Here is a 14,717-nt window from a genome sequence, read left to right as displayed (position 1 = left end):
CAGTCATTTGCTGAGCACACGTTCACTAAATTGAGACTAATTAGCTGGCTAGCAGACTTCATTAAATATGACCTTTTATTGCAGCCAGCGGTTATTATTGTTGCATTTCTCATAGGCTGTCAGTCCACGTCATGGCGTTTTCCCTGGTGAGTTTAAAAAAAGCTCAATTAAAACGGTGAATTTTAATTATTTTTGTGCCACGTTCAACGTTATAATTTGACCTTTTGTGTGTCACCAAAACTGACACCGACGTCTTTTTTGTTTAAGACTTGACCCCGAAACTTTAATTCCTACCTGAAATAACGGCCACGAGCTGTTCAAAAACGGTTAAAAAGCGAGTTTCATGCTGTAACAAGTACGCTAATTTTACGTTTAAGTTTTAGCATTAATGCAGAAATAACTTATCTACTCTTTTCTGGTTGCCTCCCTGCAGAGGAACGACCCCCGCAGGCCTGAGAGCCCCGACCCCGAGTCTCCGGCCCTGTCCACCTGCAGCAACGCAGACATCTTCCGCAGGATGAACACCATGCTGGGCAACGCTCTGGACTTCACCGGTGTGTGCACCACACCCAACAACGCTAAGGGAAAGCCGGACCTGCTGTGTGGTAAAGTCTCATTTCTCTCACTGTGGAGCAGGTGGATGCAAAAGCATTATTTTTTTAAGTGTCTGAAAACAACAGTCAGGTGCCCAAATGAACATTTAAACATGTTTTGCTTGCTGTAATCATTCCTCCTGTTCATACTGACTATTAGAAGATCTCTTCATAATGCACTTACGATGTAGGCTAAGTGATGGGAGCCAAAATCCACAGCCCTCCTTCTGTCCTTCTGTGCAAAAATGTATTTAAGTTTATCGAAGCTAATATGAAGCTTCAGTCGTCCAAATGACTCAAATCAAATAGATATTTTTCAACTTTTCAGTCTTTTTAGTGCCAAGAGTCCCTCTTTTTGTTACTATACTCCCATCACAGCTCAACAGGGACACACAAAGAGGGAATTTGATGCTAAAAAGACTGTAAATGTGACAGATATCCACTTGACATGACTAACTCAGACTGCTGAAGCCTCATAAGCTTCAAATAAACTTTTAAATGCATTTTTGCACTAAATGACTGTGGATTTTGGTCCCCATCACTTACATTGAAAGCAGGGGATCTTTTTTATAGCCAGTATGAACAGGAGGAATGATTACAGCGAGGGAAAACATCTTTCACTGTTCATATGGACACCTGACTGTTGTTTTATGACACACTTGAAAAAAATTTGAACTATCCTTTAAGCTGCTGAGGTATAAACACGTGACACAGTCTGGTCAGGGCCAGCTAGGATTTAAAAAATACTCCAGGGTGATGAGTCAAAGTCCATCCACAGCCACCCCTGCCCTTCTCAGACCCCAACAAAGGGACTGTATTGTCATATTTTAATTAACTACATATTTGTTCAGTCAACTGACTAGTTTCTGTGATTTGGCTTCCTCATGTGAAGGTCCAAATTCACTGCCAGGAATAACCCTTTGCTTGGAAGCCGTTCATTTGTTGTCGGCCCAGAGGTAGCCAAATGTAGGCCTGCAAATGAAGCTTTTTTTTTTTTTTTTAGTTATCAGTGAATTTGTTGTGGTTTTAATTGATTAATCATTTAGTCTGCGGAGGAAAAATGTCAGTAGCTGCATATGACATCTTCAAATTGCTGGTTTTATCCATTCAACAGTTGAAAAAAACAAAATATTACACTTGAAACTATAAACGTATAAAATCAGCAAATGGTCACTTTTAATACGCTGAAAACTTGGTGTTTGGCATTTTTTCTAAATAAATGTCTTAACTGATTACCCGATTATCATAATTTTTGGCAGTTAATTTTCTGGTGATGGACTAATCATCAGTAACAAGCACTAAAGATAAATAGGCTATACTGAGTCTTAAAATACTGCAAACTTAAGAGAAAAGACTGGAGCACACTGATTGCACTATTAAAAGGCTGTGAGTCAAACAGACTTAACATTTCAACACTACTGTGTCTTCATCAGAGTCTTAAAATACTGCAGTCAGCCTGTATAACACCCACTGTGTGTAAGTTCAAGTTGCATGCAAATGTAAACTCCCCCCAGCTCCATAAAAGCTGCAAATTCCCAGGGGAAAAAAAACATGACATAACCTCTGTGTCCTTCATGGTAATAAGTCTGTGAGTCTTATGTTGGATACGGTTGTCATTTTGTGGTTTGCGTTTCAGTTGTAGCTACACATTTAGACCAGCAAACATAAAAGAACCCAGAACTGAAAGGTACAATGTCAGCGTTAGTGTGTCAGGGTGGATTTTTTTTTTTTTTTAAGTTGCATCCCTGCCAAAGAAAGACCTCCTTTCACTTTCATAGCCAGAATTGGCTAAGAGCCAGGAGGTGGAGCAAGTGAGCTCCTTCGAGTACCTTGGGACTGTTAGACTGAAGTTTTACCTTCACAGATCATGTAGTAATGCATTCACAAAAAAAGCACAGCAGAGACTCTTCCTGCTGCATAAACTGAGGAATCTTGAGGTCAGCAGATCCCCTAATTGAAAGTATACTCATTTTTAACATTGTGTCCTGGTTCAAGCACCTAAGTGTCAAAAGCAAGACAAATCTTTCCAAAGTAGTTAAACTGGGCAGTGGGACAATTACAGGCTGCAAACAACCCAACTGTCCTGTAACCACGGCAAAGCAGTCTAACGCTTAAGTGGCAAAATCTTAGAGGACCGCAGCCATCTCTTAAATCACTACTTTGAGCTGCTGCTCTGGGCAAAGGTCCCCTGTGCAAAGAAAAACATCTATAAAAAATCATTTGTCCCTGTTGCCATAAAATATCTTAACTAATGGACACAGCCAGTTTTTTTGTTTGTTTTTTTTTTTTTCTTTAAAGCTGGTCTGCTACCTCAGCATACAGCACTTAATATCTATTTATTTAACCCTGATTCAGTCCTCACCATCGAGAAGCTGGTGCTCCTTTTTAATGTAGCTTCTATTGTTTTTATGTAAATGTGTTTTTAATGTGTCCTGTCGGGATGTGATGTGTTTTAGTGTACTTTTTTTTTTTTTTTTTTTTTTTTTAATAGCAGATTTTTTGCATGTGCAAACCGATGACAAATTTCTTCCTTTTGCATGCAAAAAGTAGACAAAGTCTTTTCTATAATTGCCATCTGTTAAATCTCCTTCACCTTGTCATCATTTGAGTGCCAGCAGCTGATTCATGCTGCATTGCAGCACTTCTAAGTGTTTTTTTTTTTTTTTATCCCAAGAGTGAGATTTGCCAAGATTTAAGCTCAGCACAGAGCCTGCGTCCTTTCCTTCTGAATTGATAATTTGCTCGGGGCATGTCCGCACTTCTGACTTGAAATCTTATCTTGTTCTACTTGTATGTACAAGTTATGATATCAAGGTTTGATATATAAGAGTTACAGAACATTTGTTTTGTACTGCTGCTTAAGTGTTTAAAGAGTAAATTGGATCTCGAAGCAAACTGAGCTAAACTCCTGGTGTGGCTTCTCTGCCCACCACCACCCCCCTCATTGCTCCATCCACCCCAGCTGGGTGTTGCTGAATCAGGGCTGTAGCTGGCAGTTGGAAGCTTTCCAGGCCTGGAGAGGGAAGGGAGGAGCTGGCGGTGCAAATCGCTCCGTCCTCAACATCTGATCAGTCAGCTGCTTCTGTTACAGTGAGGCTCTGCCGGCTTGTCTTTTTAACTCTTGTGTGTTTTTTGTGCGCAAAAAAAATCTACACCAACCAATGAGAACAATGATTTGATTTCAGTTCTGTTGGTTATCAAGCATCCTCGAGTCTGAAATACTTTAAGTTCAAGTCTGCTGAGTCACTCTCATCTCCCATGCTGCCTCCCCCATGCTGCTGTAGCTCTGCCCCTCGCCTCCCCCTCCCTCCTGCTGCCTCTCCGTCAGCTCGCTCAGGAAACAAGGCTAGACACAGTGTAAGCAGCAGTAACAGTGGCAGCGGCGGCGGCTGTCTTCACCGACAGACGTGCTGTGCCTACCAGAGAGGGGAGTACTTCTATCAACAAGCCAATAGCTCCGACAGGAATTTTTCATTACACAGTTGTTAGGCAAGGAAGCAGGGAGGTGGGGGAAAGCTGATGTCATTAGCAGGGGTGTGCGAGTGCATCAGCAGCCATGTCACATGCTGCTAGGTGGGTCAGTGATGCGGACGGAGATGCATGGCAGTTGCACCGGGCACAGAGGCAGCAGGTTAGCTCCCTCGTCAGCCAGGGTAGGGGTGGGGGGGGGGGGGGGGGGGGGGGGGAGAAGATGTGACGATGAGGGAAGTTTTTAATGAGATGTCTCTTTTACAGAAACAGTTTGTATGACTAATCTCTCCCTGCCCTTTTCTATGTAACGCGTTCGACTGTTAACAACTGAGTTCCTTGTGGCCGTCTAACACTTTCTCTCCCCTCTTTTTCTACATTTCTGAACTGGATCTCGGATCGAAAAGAGTCGGAGCTGGCTGCGGTGGGCAGCAGGAGGATGCTCTTCCCCAACTGCGGTGGCATGCCTGGCTCCCAGGACATGCAGTCATCCAGGGGCCCGCCGGGTGTCACAGACCTGGGCCTGGGCCTCCAGTCTCTCCGTTTGTCCGGCTGGGACAGACCCTGGAGCAGCCAGGAGACGGATACACACACTTCTCCCTCCCAGGTTCAGACTAGCTCACCCTCCAGTAAGTACCAGCCTCTCGTTTACCTGCTTCTATTCTAGCAATCACGGCAAAACCTCCTGCTTTATACCACATAATGTCCCGGAGTATGGAAGAGTTTGTTAGCTCTCCCCATGACCCCGTTTATTCAGATAACACAGTAGATATTAGTCTCATAGGTTGTGTCTTGATTTGTGTAGCACTCATTTGTACTGAAATGTCATGGATGGTTATTAACAGCAGCATTTCTGTGCGTTTGGAACAGGCTGTAGCGTCACTAGGGAGGATGATGTGGCACTTTTGCTTTGCTGCATCTCTAGCAATCTGGAAGGTACAAAACAATCCAGTGAAGCTCCATTTTTCCTCTCAAACCTGAACAGGCCTGCTGTGGATATGCTTTAATGACGTGAAGATATTTTCTCTGTATTTAACAATACCTGTTGATCACACTGATAATGCCAAGATGTGGGTATTTTTCAGCATGAGTGACTAGGTTGGAGGGGGGCAGAACACAAACCAGAAAAGTAGACCAACAATCCCAAATAGCTGCTTAACATTAGTGAACTAAAATTATGTAAATGCTCACATTTGGGCTGTCAGTTGAGACCAGCATGTCCTTAGAGAGGTTGTACAACTACAATGATGTCCCATTTGTCCTGACCCATTTGTAGTGCCGTAGTTTTTATCGCTGCATGTCTAAACCAACCCGGCATAACTTCATTTAGAGCTTTCTAAACTGGGCCTGCAACAAAGTGGGACAGAGCTTTGAATGCGGCCTACAGCTGAATAATCCCCCTGGAGCCTCATGTTGAGTACACTGTTACAGGCCACGCAGTATGTACATATCTGTCACAGTTGCTAGCTGACTCACTTGGATATCAAGAGGGAGGAAGACGCTGGTTAATACTTTAAAGAATTGCTGCTTAGGAGTTACTGGGCTTTGCTTAGAAAAGGTGACAGATGAAATGGTCCCCAGAAATTTTGCTAAAGGGAAAGAAGGTGTTTTAAATTTAGCTTCTGACATAGTGATCCAAATTAACAGCAGTCAGGTTACATATGATCAAATGTAAAAATTTAAAAAGCTTTGAGGATCAACTCGAGCATTTTGGATTCCTACTGGCAGCCAGCTTTCACATCAACTACCTTCTTCTACACCGCTGCCTTTCAGTTGTTACAAATCGATATGGATCTGTAGATTCAGCACACAAACCCAGTTTTCTTTCGGTTGCTCTTCCGTTTGCCAAACATAAACCTTTCGAAGAGCAGTGAAAAATAAAAATATTTTTTTAGAAACTTGAACTTGCAATGCGGCATACTTCCTGAGAAATCGATACGGCTCTGTAGATTCAGCACACATCCCATTTTTCAGTTGTCTCAGCCGCACAAGCTAAGAGGTAACACCGCCATGGCTACTTGCACAGAAACATCCATGAGTCAACTTTTAATATGACTGTAAATGTTGTAACTGTCTCGTGTCTCCAGTGCTAGGTATCCTGAACAGTCCCTTCAGCAGTATCCTCGGGAAGCCCCCAGGCTACCTGCCCCCTGAGTCCATGAGTATGACCGCTGACTTCCTGGAGAAGTTCCCTGGCATGGCTCGCATGGCAAACCGACTGGACTCTAGCTCCTTTTTGGACTCACGCTCCAGCAGTCCTGAAGACTCGGAGACCAGCGGCTTCAGTTCTGGCTCGGACCACCTTTGTGACATGCTGGTATGGCACATTATGCTTGTTCTGTAACTTTGGTTTTCTGTGTTTTTGAGACAAACATTCCCCACCTTACTGGGCCCTAATGGTCCAACATTGGACAGCAAGGTCACAATATGGTGACATGTCGATACTGTAAATTCTCAAATAGTGACTGAGGCCTTTATTTACCACACCTGCAGAGAATAAAATCAGACCTTTATTTCAAACAGGGTTAATTAAGAGACTGGCCTTTCCTGTTTTTCAATAGTGTCATATATTTTTAGTAATGAGGTCTGTTTTTGTTTGTTGTTTTTTTTAAGATTGGCTCCTGTTTCAATTTGCTGTCAGTGCTGTTTTCTGTTGACGCAAACTCAGCACTTCAGTGTTTTTCTTGTGGTCTCAAAGTAATTAGATTCAGGATAATGTATATTTTCACCAGTACACTTCAACTTCTTCATCAACTCCTTTTTGTTTTAAATTTCTGTTTAACAGAAATACTGTTCAAACTCACTAATTTAATTCTGGTTCTACTTTACATTTTCTGTCGCCGTTAAAAGTTACTATTGATGAAATGCACTGCTTCCTGCACAAATGTTTCACCTTAAAAGCGTTTGAGCAGCTCTAAGAGCATAACTCATATCTGCAGGGAGTCTGAGTTTCATTGACAATGGTTTAACACCGATCAAAAAAAACAGCAAAGTAGAAATGTTTTAATTCACCAATTCAGTTTTATTCTATTAAGAGAAACTGAGAGCTGCAGATTGAGAACGGCTTTACTGTTTGGCGCATTTTAAGCCTTTTATTATTGACCGTAGAAATGACATGAAATAATAGAAGAGAAAGATGCAACAAATGTCCCCAGCTGGACTTGAACTAGGGGACATTAACCCCTGAGCCAAGCAGTCGCCCTGACATGACTCCTGTTGTTGTAGTGATGGAATTAGTTCTGTGGAAATGTTGTTGTAGTAAAGGTTCCAGTACTCCCTCAGTGGCGCCTGGCCTTTATTTGTTCATGCCAGTTTTTAATTGAGATTTTTCAAATTCATGATTCAAACTTCACATATTTTTATATTAAGTCATATCAATTTCTCTCTCCGTTATTGATCAATTGTCTGGATTTGTCTTTCTCCAGTCGACTTTGCGGATTTCCCCTCCCCTGCCTTATCTTGCATCAAACATGCAGAAGGATCTGCTGCGACTGGGCTCCCGCCTGGACCCCCAGGACACCAGCTCTCCTCTGACCCCACCACCCAGTGCCAGCCCCGCCTCCTCAGCCCTTTCCCGTCGCTGGCGTACTGGCTCTCCGTGGCCTGGAGCGGACATGCTTGACCAGTCTGACGATACATTCAGCATTGAGAGGGAAGCCCGCCTGCACAGACAGGCTGCAGGTAAATATAAAAACTTTACATCTCTGATTATCATTGAATTAACCTTTTTAACGGTCTAATAGCTCAGCTTTGATTGTGTACATGGTAGTTGTGGTGGCTTTGTGGACACAAGTATGAATTTTGGCTTAACCTTTCAGCTGTGAACGAGGCCACGTTCACCTGGAGCGGCCAGCTGCCTCCCAGAAACAACAAGGATCCTCTGTACTCCTGCAAGGTCTTTCTTGGTGGCGTGCCCTGGGACATCACAGAAGGTAACGGCTGCTGTGAACATACTGTCTGCTTTCATTTCACAACGCCAGACCTGTTCTCTTGAGATGCCTTTTCATAGATGCTTTTTAACCTAAATTTACAGTGAAATGGATGAGCAGCCATGTTAAATCCATGCTTTCACAATCCACATTCTAGTGGAATAAAGTTAACAGTGAGGAGTGGGATGTAATGTGAGCAAGAGTTCAAAATAGTTTAAATGTTTTGAAAGTCAACTGTCATAAATCTCAGGAGACTCAGCCCCACACTTCTCTGGTCTCTGTTTAGTGGTTTAGCCATCAGGCTAGGCTAACACATTGTCGCTAACTTTGGAGCTAACCCCCTTCACTTTTCTAGCAGTTGGGGAAACGACAGACGTGACTTTTCTTGGTCTTGTGAAGCTGTAGTCTGTACTGTACATTTACTGCGAGATTGACAACTTACTGCTAACCTTTTCACTGTCACTTTTCTGTCGCTCTCTCACTCAACCACTCTCTCTCTCACTACGCACAAACATTACGCACTGTCCTATTCCTTAAAATGAGCTACTACCAAGAGTTTCCCAGGTAACCACACAAAGGTTAACTCATGTTTTGGAACAGCGCAGCACAGAGGCCCCCAGACGCTATTGATTTCCGAATGACTACGTATTTGGCCTTATTTTGGCATTTTAAAAAAAAGGCTTTTTTTTTTCGGCCTGGCGGGGGTTCTTATTGGCCTGGTGGTCTGCCAAGCCTGTACAATTATAGGGAAAACTGAGTGGTTTACAAGCAGTGTATATATATACAAAATGTTTTATTCCTCTGGTGTGTGCTGTATTTTGGTTTTTTTTTTTTTTTGCCGATTTCTTCTGCACTTTCTGTGTAGGAGAGATTTCAGCTTATGACGTTTGTTTCTTTAAATATTTGCCTGTTTATATTATGGGTTTAACAACCAGCATAGACAACAATTTCGCTGGAAAATTTTGTACAAATACATAAATGGATAAAGGAAATTGTTTGTTTATAATGTAGAAAAGTAGATGATAACAATTTGTGGTGTGACATTTTTTTCCTTGTAAAGCAAAAATCCTTTCACTTTAACAATCATATTTAGCAAATATGAAGCAATGAATTCTAAATGGTAAAAACTCAAAAAATACAGCTAGCTGCTAATAGCGGCATGCCGAGCATTTTTAAGTTGTCTCAGTGTTAACTTCCCACAACGACACTTATCCCTGCTCAGAAAATAAGACTCAACTGAAATGCTGGTTCCATTTGACTATAAAGTCTCCTATTACATTCATTTTTTTGTCATCACCCCACCTTTTACTGCCTTGTCCTTTTATTTCAGCCGGCCTGATCAACACCTTCAGTGGCTATGGCCCTCTGACTGTGGAGTGGCCGGGTAAGGATGGAAAGCACCCTCGCTGTCCTCCCAAAGGTAATGTGGCCAAAGGTAACAACAAGCTGGTAGGCTATATATATATCTTTTTTTTTTTCTTCATGGTTTTAGGGTGGCACTGTTGTGATCACATGGCATGCTGGTGAGTTTTACTGTCGGGCCTTTAGAATGACTTTTGTATGGTGATACTGGGAATAAATGTAACACTGGTGATAAATGGGTTGGGTTGACTTCTAGAGGTGATCATTTACTAGTAATATTTAAAGGCTGTTAAATATCCTGTATCATGTGTTTGAGGTTCTACTTGTAACTCTTGTTTTTGTTAATACAGGTTTCATATCTGGTAAATTCCCTCATGATTTGAGACATTTCCTCTTGCTACACAATTTTACACATGGACCACTCAGTGAATATCTGTCTAGAGCTGCAACTGATTATTTTCATTATCGATCTATTGAAGCTGATATCGGCAAATGTTTTGGCATTTGATTTTAAAAAAACAAAACAAAACAAAAAACCCTTAACTGATTATCATGTGACTCATTTTGGCACAAGCTCTGTTTTTTTTCTGTGCCTCACAATTGCCTTTAAAACTCTTGTGATTCTCAGGCCTCTTACAGCTGGCAAATTGTTGTTTAACTTAATGATTTGCTTGTGTTAGCTGCCTTTTTTTTGTAATTGGGCTAAACTGTAGTTGCTGCCTTTTTTAAGGACCAGTGTGTAAGATTTACTGTCATCTGGCGGTGAGGTTGCAGATTGCAACCACCTGAATACCCTTCCTCTTCCCAGCATGTAGGAGAACCTACAGTGGCTGCAATAAATGAAAAAGCCTCTCTAGAGCCAGTGTTTGGTTTGTCTGTTCTGGGCTACTGTAGAAACATGGCAGCCTCCGTAGAAGGGGACCCGCTCCCTCTGTAGATATAAGGGCTCAATCCAAGGTAACAAAAACGCAATGATTCTTATTTTCATGGGATTATACACTAATTAAAATATACTTGAATATTCCATTTCAGCCAAGTCCGTTCCACTAGATGCCACTAAATCTTACACACTGGTCCCCTTTTTAAAACTGTCAAATACATTTTGCCTGAACAAATGTAAATGAACACCATACTGTGGGGGCCGCCACGTTTCTATAGCCTGAAGTATTCTGCTTTGTGTTTATAGGCTATGTTTACCTGGTGTTTGAGAATGAGAAGTCCGTGCGGGCGTTGCTCCACGCCTGCTCCCAGGACCCGTTTCACCCCGAGGATAACCGAGAGTACTACTTCAAGATGTCCAGCCGCAGAATGAGATGCAAGGATGTGAGTAGGAATTAGATGTATGAAGCTTGTGTGCTGCAGTATAGTTGTCAGTTTATTATGTACTGACCAATATTTACAGTAATGCAGTCAACATGGAGCCTTGCATAAAGACTTTGTCCACCCCAAAATATTAAATGCCTTTATGTATAATGCAATATGTAACACTCTGATAAATTATGTTCAAATCATATATTAAAAACAACAAAAGCCAAAAATAAACTTCACAAAAGTAACTCTCATGCCTAGTTAAGTTCTTCAGTGGGAAAGAAAAGGAAACATGGTTCAGCTAATATGTCAAGTGACTCTGGTCCGTCCTCTGCTCTGCTCCAGGTTCAGGTGATCCCCTGGGTGATCTCTGACAGTAACTATGTGCGCTGCCCTGCCCAGCGTTTGGACCCCAGCAAAACGGTGTTTGTTGGCGCGCTGCATGGCATGCTAAACGCTGAAGCGTTGGCCAGCATCATGAACGACCTGTTCGGAGGAGTCATGTATGCTGGCATCGACACGGACAAGCACAAGTACCCCATAGGTAAGACAGCGGGTGTTGAATGAGTGGGCTACTTAAAAGCTGCATGTGCTGTTTGTAGACATCTTGTCAACATTTATGAAGAGTTGTCAGCTGTACATTTACAGTACACTGGTCCAGTTGTGCTTATGAGTCTGCTGTTGGTTTGTGGCAAAATGTCAGAATTTCCTCAGATGCCTCTTCGGCTGATGATTGCCTTTTTTGTGCAGTTTTTTTGTTTTTTTTAAATGTGAAACAGAAATTGAGTGAAGCCTCTGCTCATAAACGCTGCTGTGACTGAGCCAGCATTCCTACTTATTTTTAACTGTGAAATTTCATACTAAAATAAATTCATGTCAGTAAAACTGCTGTAGAGGCCAAATAAACTGTAGATTTGAACTTTAAGTCATTATTTGCATAATTTTGAAGGTGCTGACCATTGAGGAAACTGATAACTGGGCAGTCAAAATGGAGGAAGCATATTATCATCTTAGCTGGATTTTATATAAACCTTCTCTGCAGAATGTTTTTGTTTTATGCCAATCAGATCCAAAATGAATTACCCACACAGTATCCTTTTTTTATATAACTTTATTCTTCCACATAGGCTCTGGACGTGTCACTTTCAACAATCAGCGCAGTTACCTAAAGGCTGTATGCGCAGCATTTGTAGAGATCAAAACCCCCAAGTTTACAAAGAAGGTAAGAAGATATTCTGAACTTTAGTTTTTGTAGATTAGTGTCACTGCTGCTGTTGAGTGACTGCATTCATGTTCATCTGTTCTTAAACTGGAAAATCAGTTCAGTTTTTGATATTTAAACAGGATACAAATATTGGTGTTTTAATAAAAAAAAAAAAAAAACTGTGCCACACGAATGCTCTTAAATACTGTGAATCCGTTTTTATAACAAAGACACTGGTGCTCAGGCAGCAGATTCTCACTTTTTAAAGCTTTGTAAACTGAGTAAAATGGTTTTGCTTCTCCTCTCAGGTCCAGATTGACCCGTACCTGGAAGACTCCATGTGTCAAGTTTGCCTTCGCCAACCTGGGCCTTTCTTCTGCAGAGACCAGGTCAGTGCAGCCTCCTGTCTCACAATTTTTTTTTTTTTTTTTTTTTTTTTTTTGTTCCAACTGAAGTAAGGCATAAAGATTTTGGGGTCTAACTCCCAATGATTTTGTTGTGACCCCTAAGCTTTCATGTAGCACCATTAACATTGCAGACAAACGGTAGTGTAAATGCTCCAAAATAACAGTCAGTAGGTGTTTCTGGAAGCGGGTGTGGTCGAAACCCTCTGAAGAACTGCTGTCTCAGTACTTATGAGGGACTCGCTGTTAATATTTTATGTCCAGATGTCTCTCGCCTTGAGATAGAAAAGGTCTAGTTTAATGAGATGTTTAGGTTCACTTGTGTAGCACATTTCAGACAGTGTGTCAAAGTGCTTTTTATAAAAGACCAAAATGGTTTAAAACAATTAAACACAGTAAAGAGGAAAATCAAATGCAATAAAATGAAAATGGACAAATAGAAAAACATGTTATGGTTCAGTTTTAGCACAAGGACACTGCAGGAACAACCCTGTTACCTTGAACTTGACACTGATTTTTTTAATGAATAAGCTGGGGGTCATTAAAGGATACTTCTGGTTATTACAGTACTGATGTTTTTGTGGTTTTGTCCAGTGTTTTTATTGGTTACACAAATGTAAAATTAGTTGAAATCTGTAAAATCCAACACAGCTGAGTCTTACTTTGTTTGACTTTGACAAAATATTTGCAGTAGTTGTGTACAAGTTTGTTTCTGTGCAAAAAAAACTTAGTCCGATCAGTTTATCAAGATCCTTTTTGGACTTTTTGTAGCTATGATGCTTTCCAGATTAAATCAACTAATTTGAGTATAATGTTGTCATAACAATATAAAAGCCAAATCCACAAAAGACAAGTTGTAATAAACAAAATTATCCTTTTTTGTCTGATTCATTTGAGCTGTTGCACATGATATTTTGTAAACAGTTATGGCAGCCTGCAGTACACTCAGTCGGTGTCTGTTAACATCTAGGCCTGCTTCAAGTACTACTGCCGCTCTTGCTGGCACTGGCAGCACTCCATGGACATCTTGAGCAACCACCGGCCCCTCATGCGCAACCAGAAGAACAGGGATTCTAGCTAGAGCAGGTGGATCCAAAACACACTGAAGGGCCAGAGGAAGAGCCCCTCTCTACGGGGCTAGGCTGCCCGCCATGGAGAGCACGCGTGCCAGACGTCCCTCAGCACGAGGGCACCATGGCACTCCACCAGGCACTGGGGATATCACTGTAGAAAATGTTCACTTTTGCACTTGCTACATTTTTGCTGTTGTTCACAGTGGCACTATGCACAGTGACCTTGTTGGGAGAGACAAGGGACCCTTCACACTTATGCATTTTCCCAGACTTGTGGCCAGACAGAGTGATGGGAGTCAGCCTAAGGTTAAGAAGTGGATGAAAATGCCATTTTTTTCTTTTTTTTTTTTTTTTTTTTTCTTTTTTGTTTACATGTGTTGCATAGTGAAGAGCAATCACGCGAGTCTCATTGCCGTTCATTGGCAAATGCCATACAGTGCCTTTAAACTTTTATTTTTTTTTTTCCCCCCTCCTCCCCTAACCCCCAGTTGGCATCTGTTTTTCCTGTGCAAGCCAACTGGTGTTTCTTACTTTTGGGAGTTGAATGTTGGGCTTCATTTAACCAGTCGCATTTCAGACATTTTTACGCAGTTTTTTACTAATTTGTACACAAACGGTTTTAAGTCATGACATGAAAATTTTGAACAGAATTCTACCAGGTGGCTGTTTATGGGAAAAATCCCCCTTTTACTTTTTTTCCTTTTTTCCTCATACATTTTTCTGTGGCTATTTTTCTTTTTTAATTTGCCCTCCCAAATTTCAACTTAAATGGGCACAAAATGTTGGAAGTACTACTTTAACTGACTTTGTTGGTCCAGTTACATTAAATGTGTGTAACAAATAGTGCTGGATACTGCTTCAACTGGTTATCCATCATTTTTCAATCAACTGATGGATGTTGTTGAGATGAGAGTAGAGTGAACATTCATGTTTTGATTGTACATAGTTTGATTTTTGCACTTTTTTAATTTGCACTTTGGAGAGGTGGCAGTGGTTTTTAATCACTTTTGTACATCAGCAGGGGGACACGCCTATGTTAGAACAGCTGCTTGTTTCCTGTTGAATGTAAGAACTTCCACTTTGCTGATAAAATAATCTATCCAGAGCTTGAGTAGACCCCAGTAAATTGATTCCACGCTTTCTTAGCCCATTTTGCCTTCCTGTTCCAGTTGGACATAAATGCATATAAGCTGTGTGCCAAAGACAAGATGTCTTTTCTTTATCCATTAGGTTTGTCATGCTGAGCTTGTTGTCCCTTTAGCCCAGCTGCTTTTTAGAGTTTTGAAAGTCTACCTCATTGTGGTCTGCCAAGTTTGCTGCTACTTACAGTTGTGGAGTATGTTCAGATTGGGCACAATAAAGGTGTTTAAGCATTA

General features: G+C 41.4%; 1 protein-coding gene across 2 annotated transcripts; it reads left to right on the top strand.

Moving 5' to 3' along the window:
• On the top strand, window positions 1-14,717 carry cpeb1b (cytoplasmic polyadenylation element binding protein 1b). Of its 2 annotated transcripts, none has more exons than XM_044355008.1 (12): window positions 1-146; window positions 434-605; window positions 4,469-4,690; window positions 6,149-6,378; window positions 7,487-7,742; window positions 7,880-7,993; window positions 9,321-9,410; window positions 10,539-10,675; window positions 11,006-11,204; window positions 11,788-11,882; window positions 12,173-12,253; window positions 13,239-14,717. In XM_044355008.1, the coding sequence occupies exons 1-12, from the start codon at window positions 132-134 to the stop codon at window positions 13,347-13,349; spliced, it is 1,722 nt and encodes a 573-aa protein (XP_044210943.1). In that variant the 5' UTR covers window positions 1-131; the 3' UTR covers window positions 13,350-14,717. The 2 variants fall into 2 exon arrangements, with proteins under 2 accessions (XP_044210943.1, XP_044210935.1); XM_044355000.1 differs by having other exon boundaries at window positions 9,321-9,425.

The sequence above is a fragment of the Thunnus albacares genome, chromosome 1 (genome assembly GCF_914725855.1).
Source record: "Thunnus albacares chromosome 1, fThuAlb1.1, whole genome shotgun sequence".
Classification (NCBI taxonomy): Eukaryota; Metazoa; Chordata; class Actinopteri; order Scombriformes; family Scombridae; genus Thunnus; species Thunnus albacares.
The sequence above is the reverse complement of the archived record's forward strand: the minus strand, read 5'-3'. Positions and strand labels throughout refer to the sequence as shown.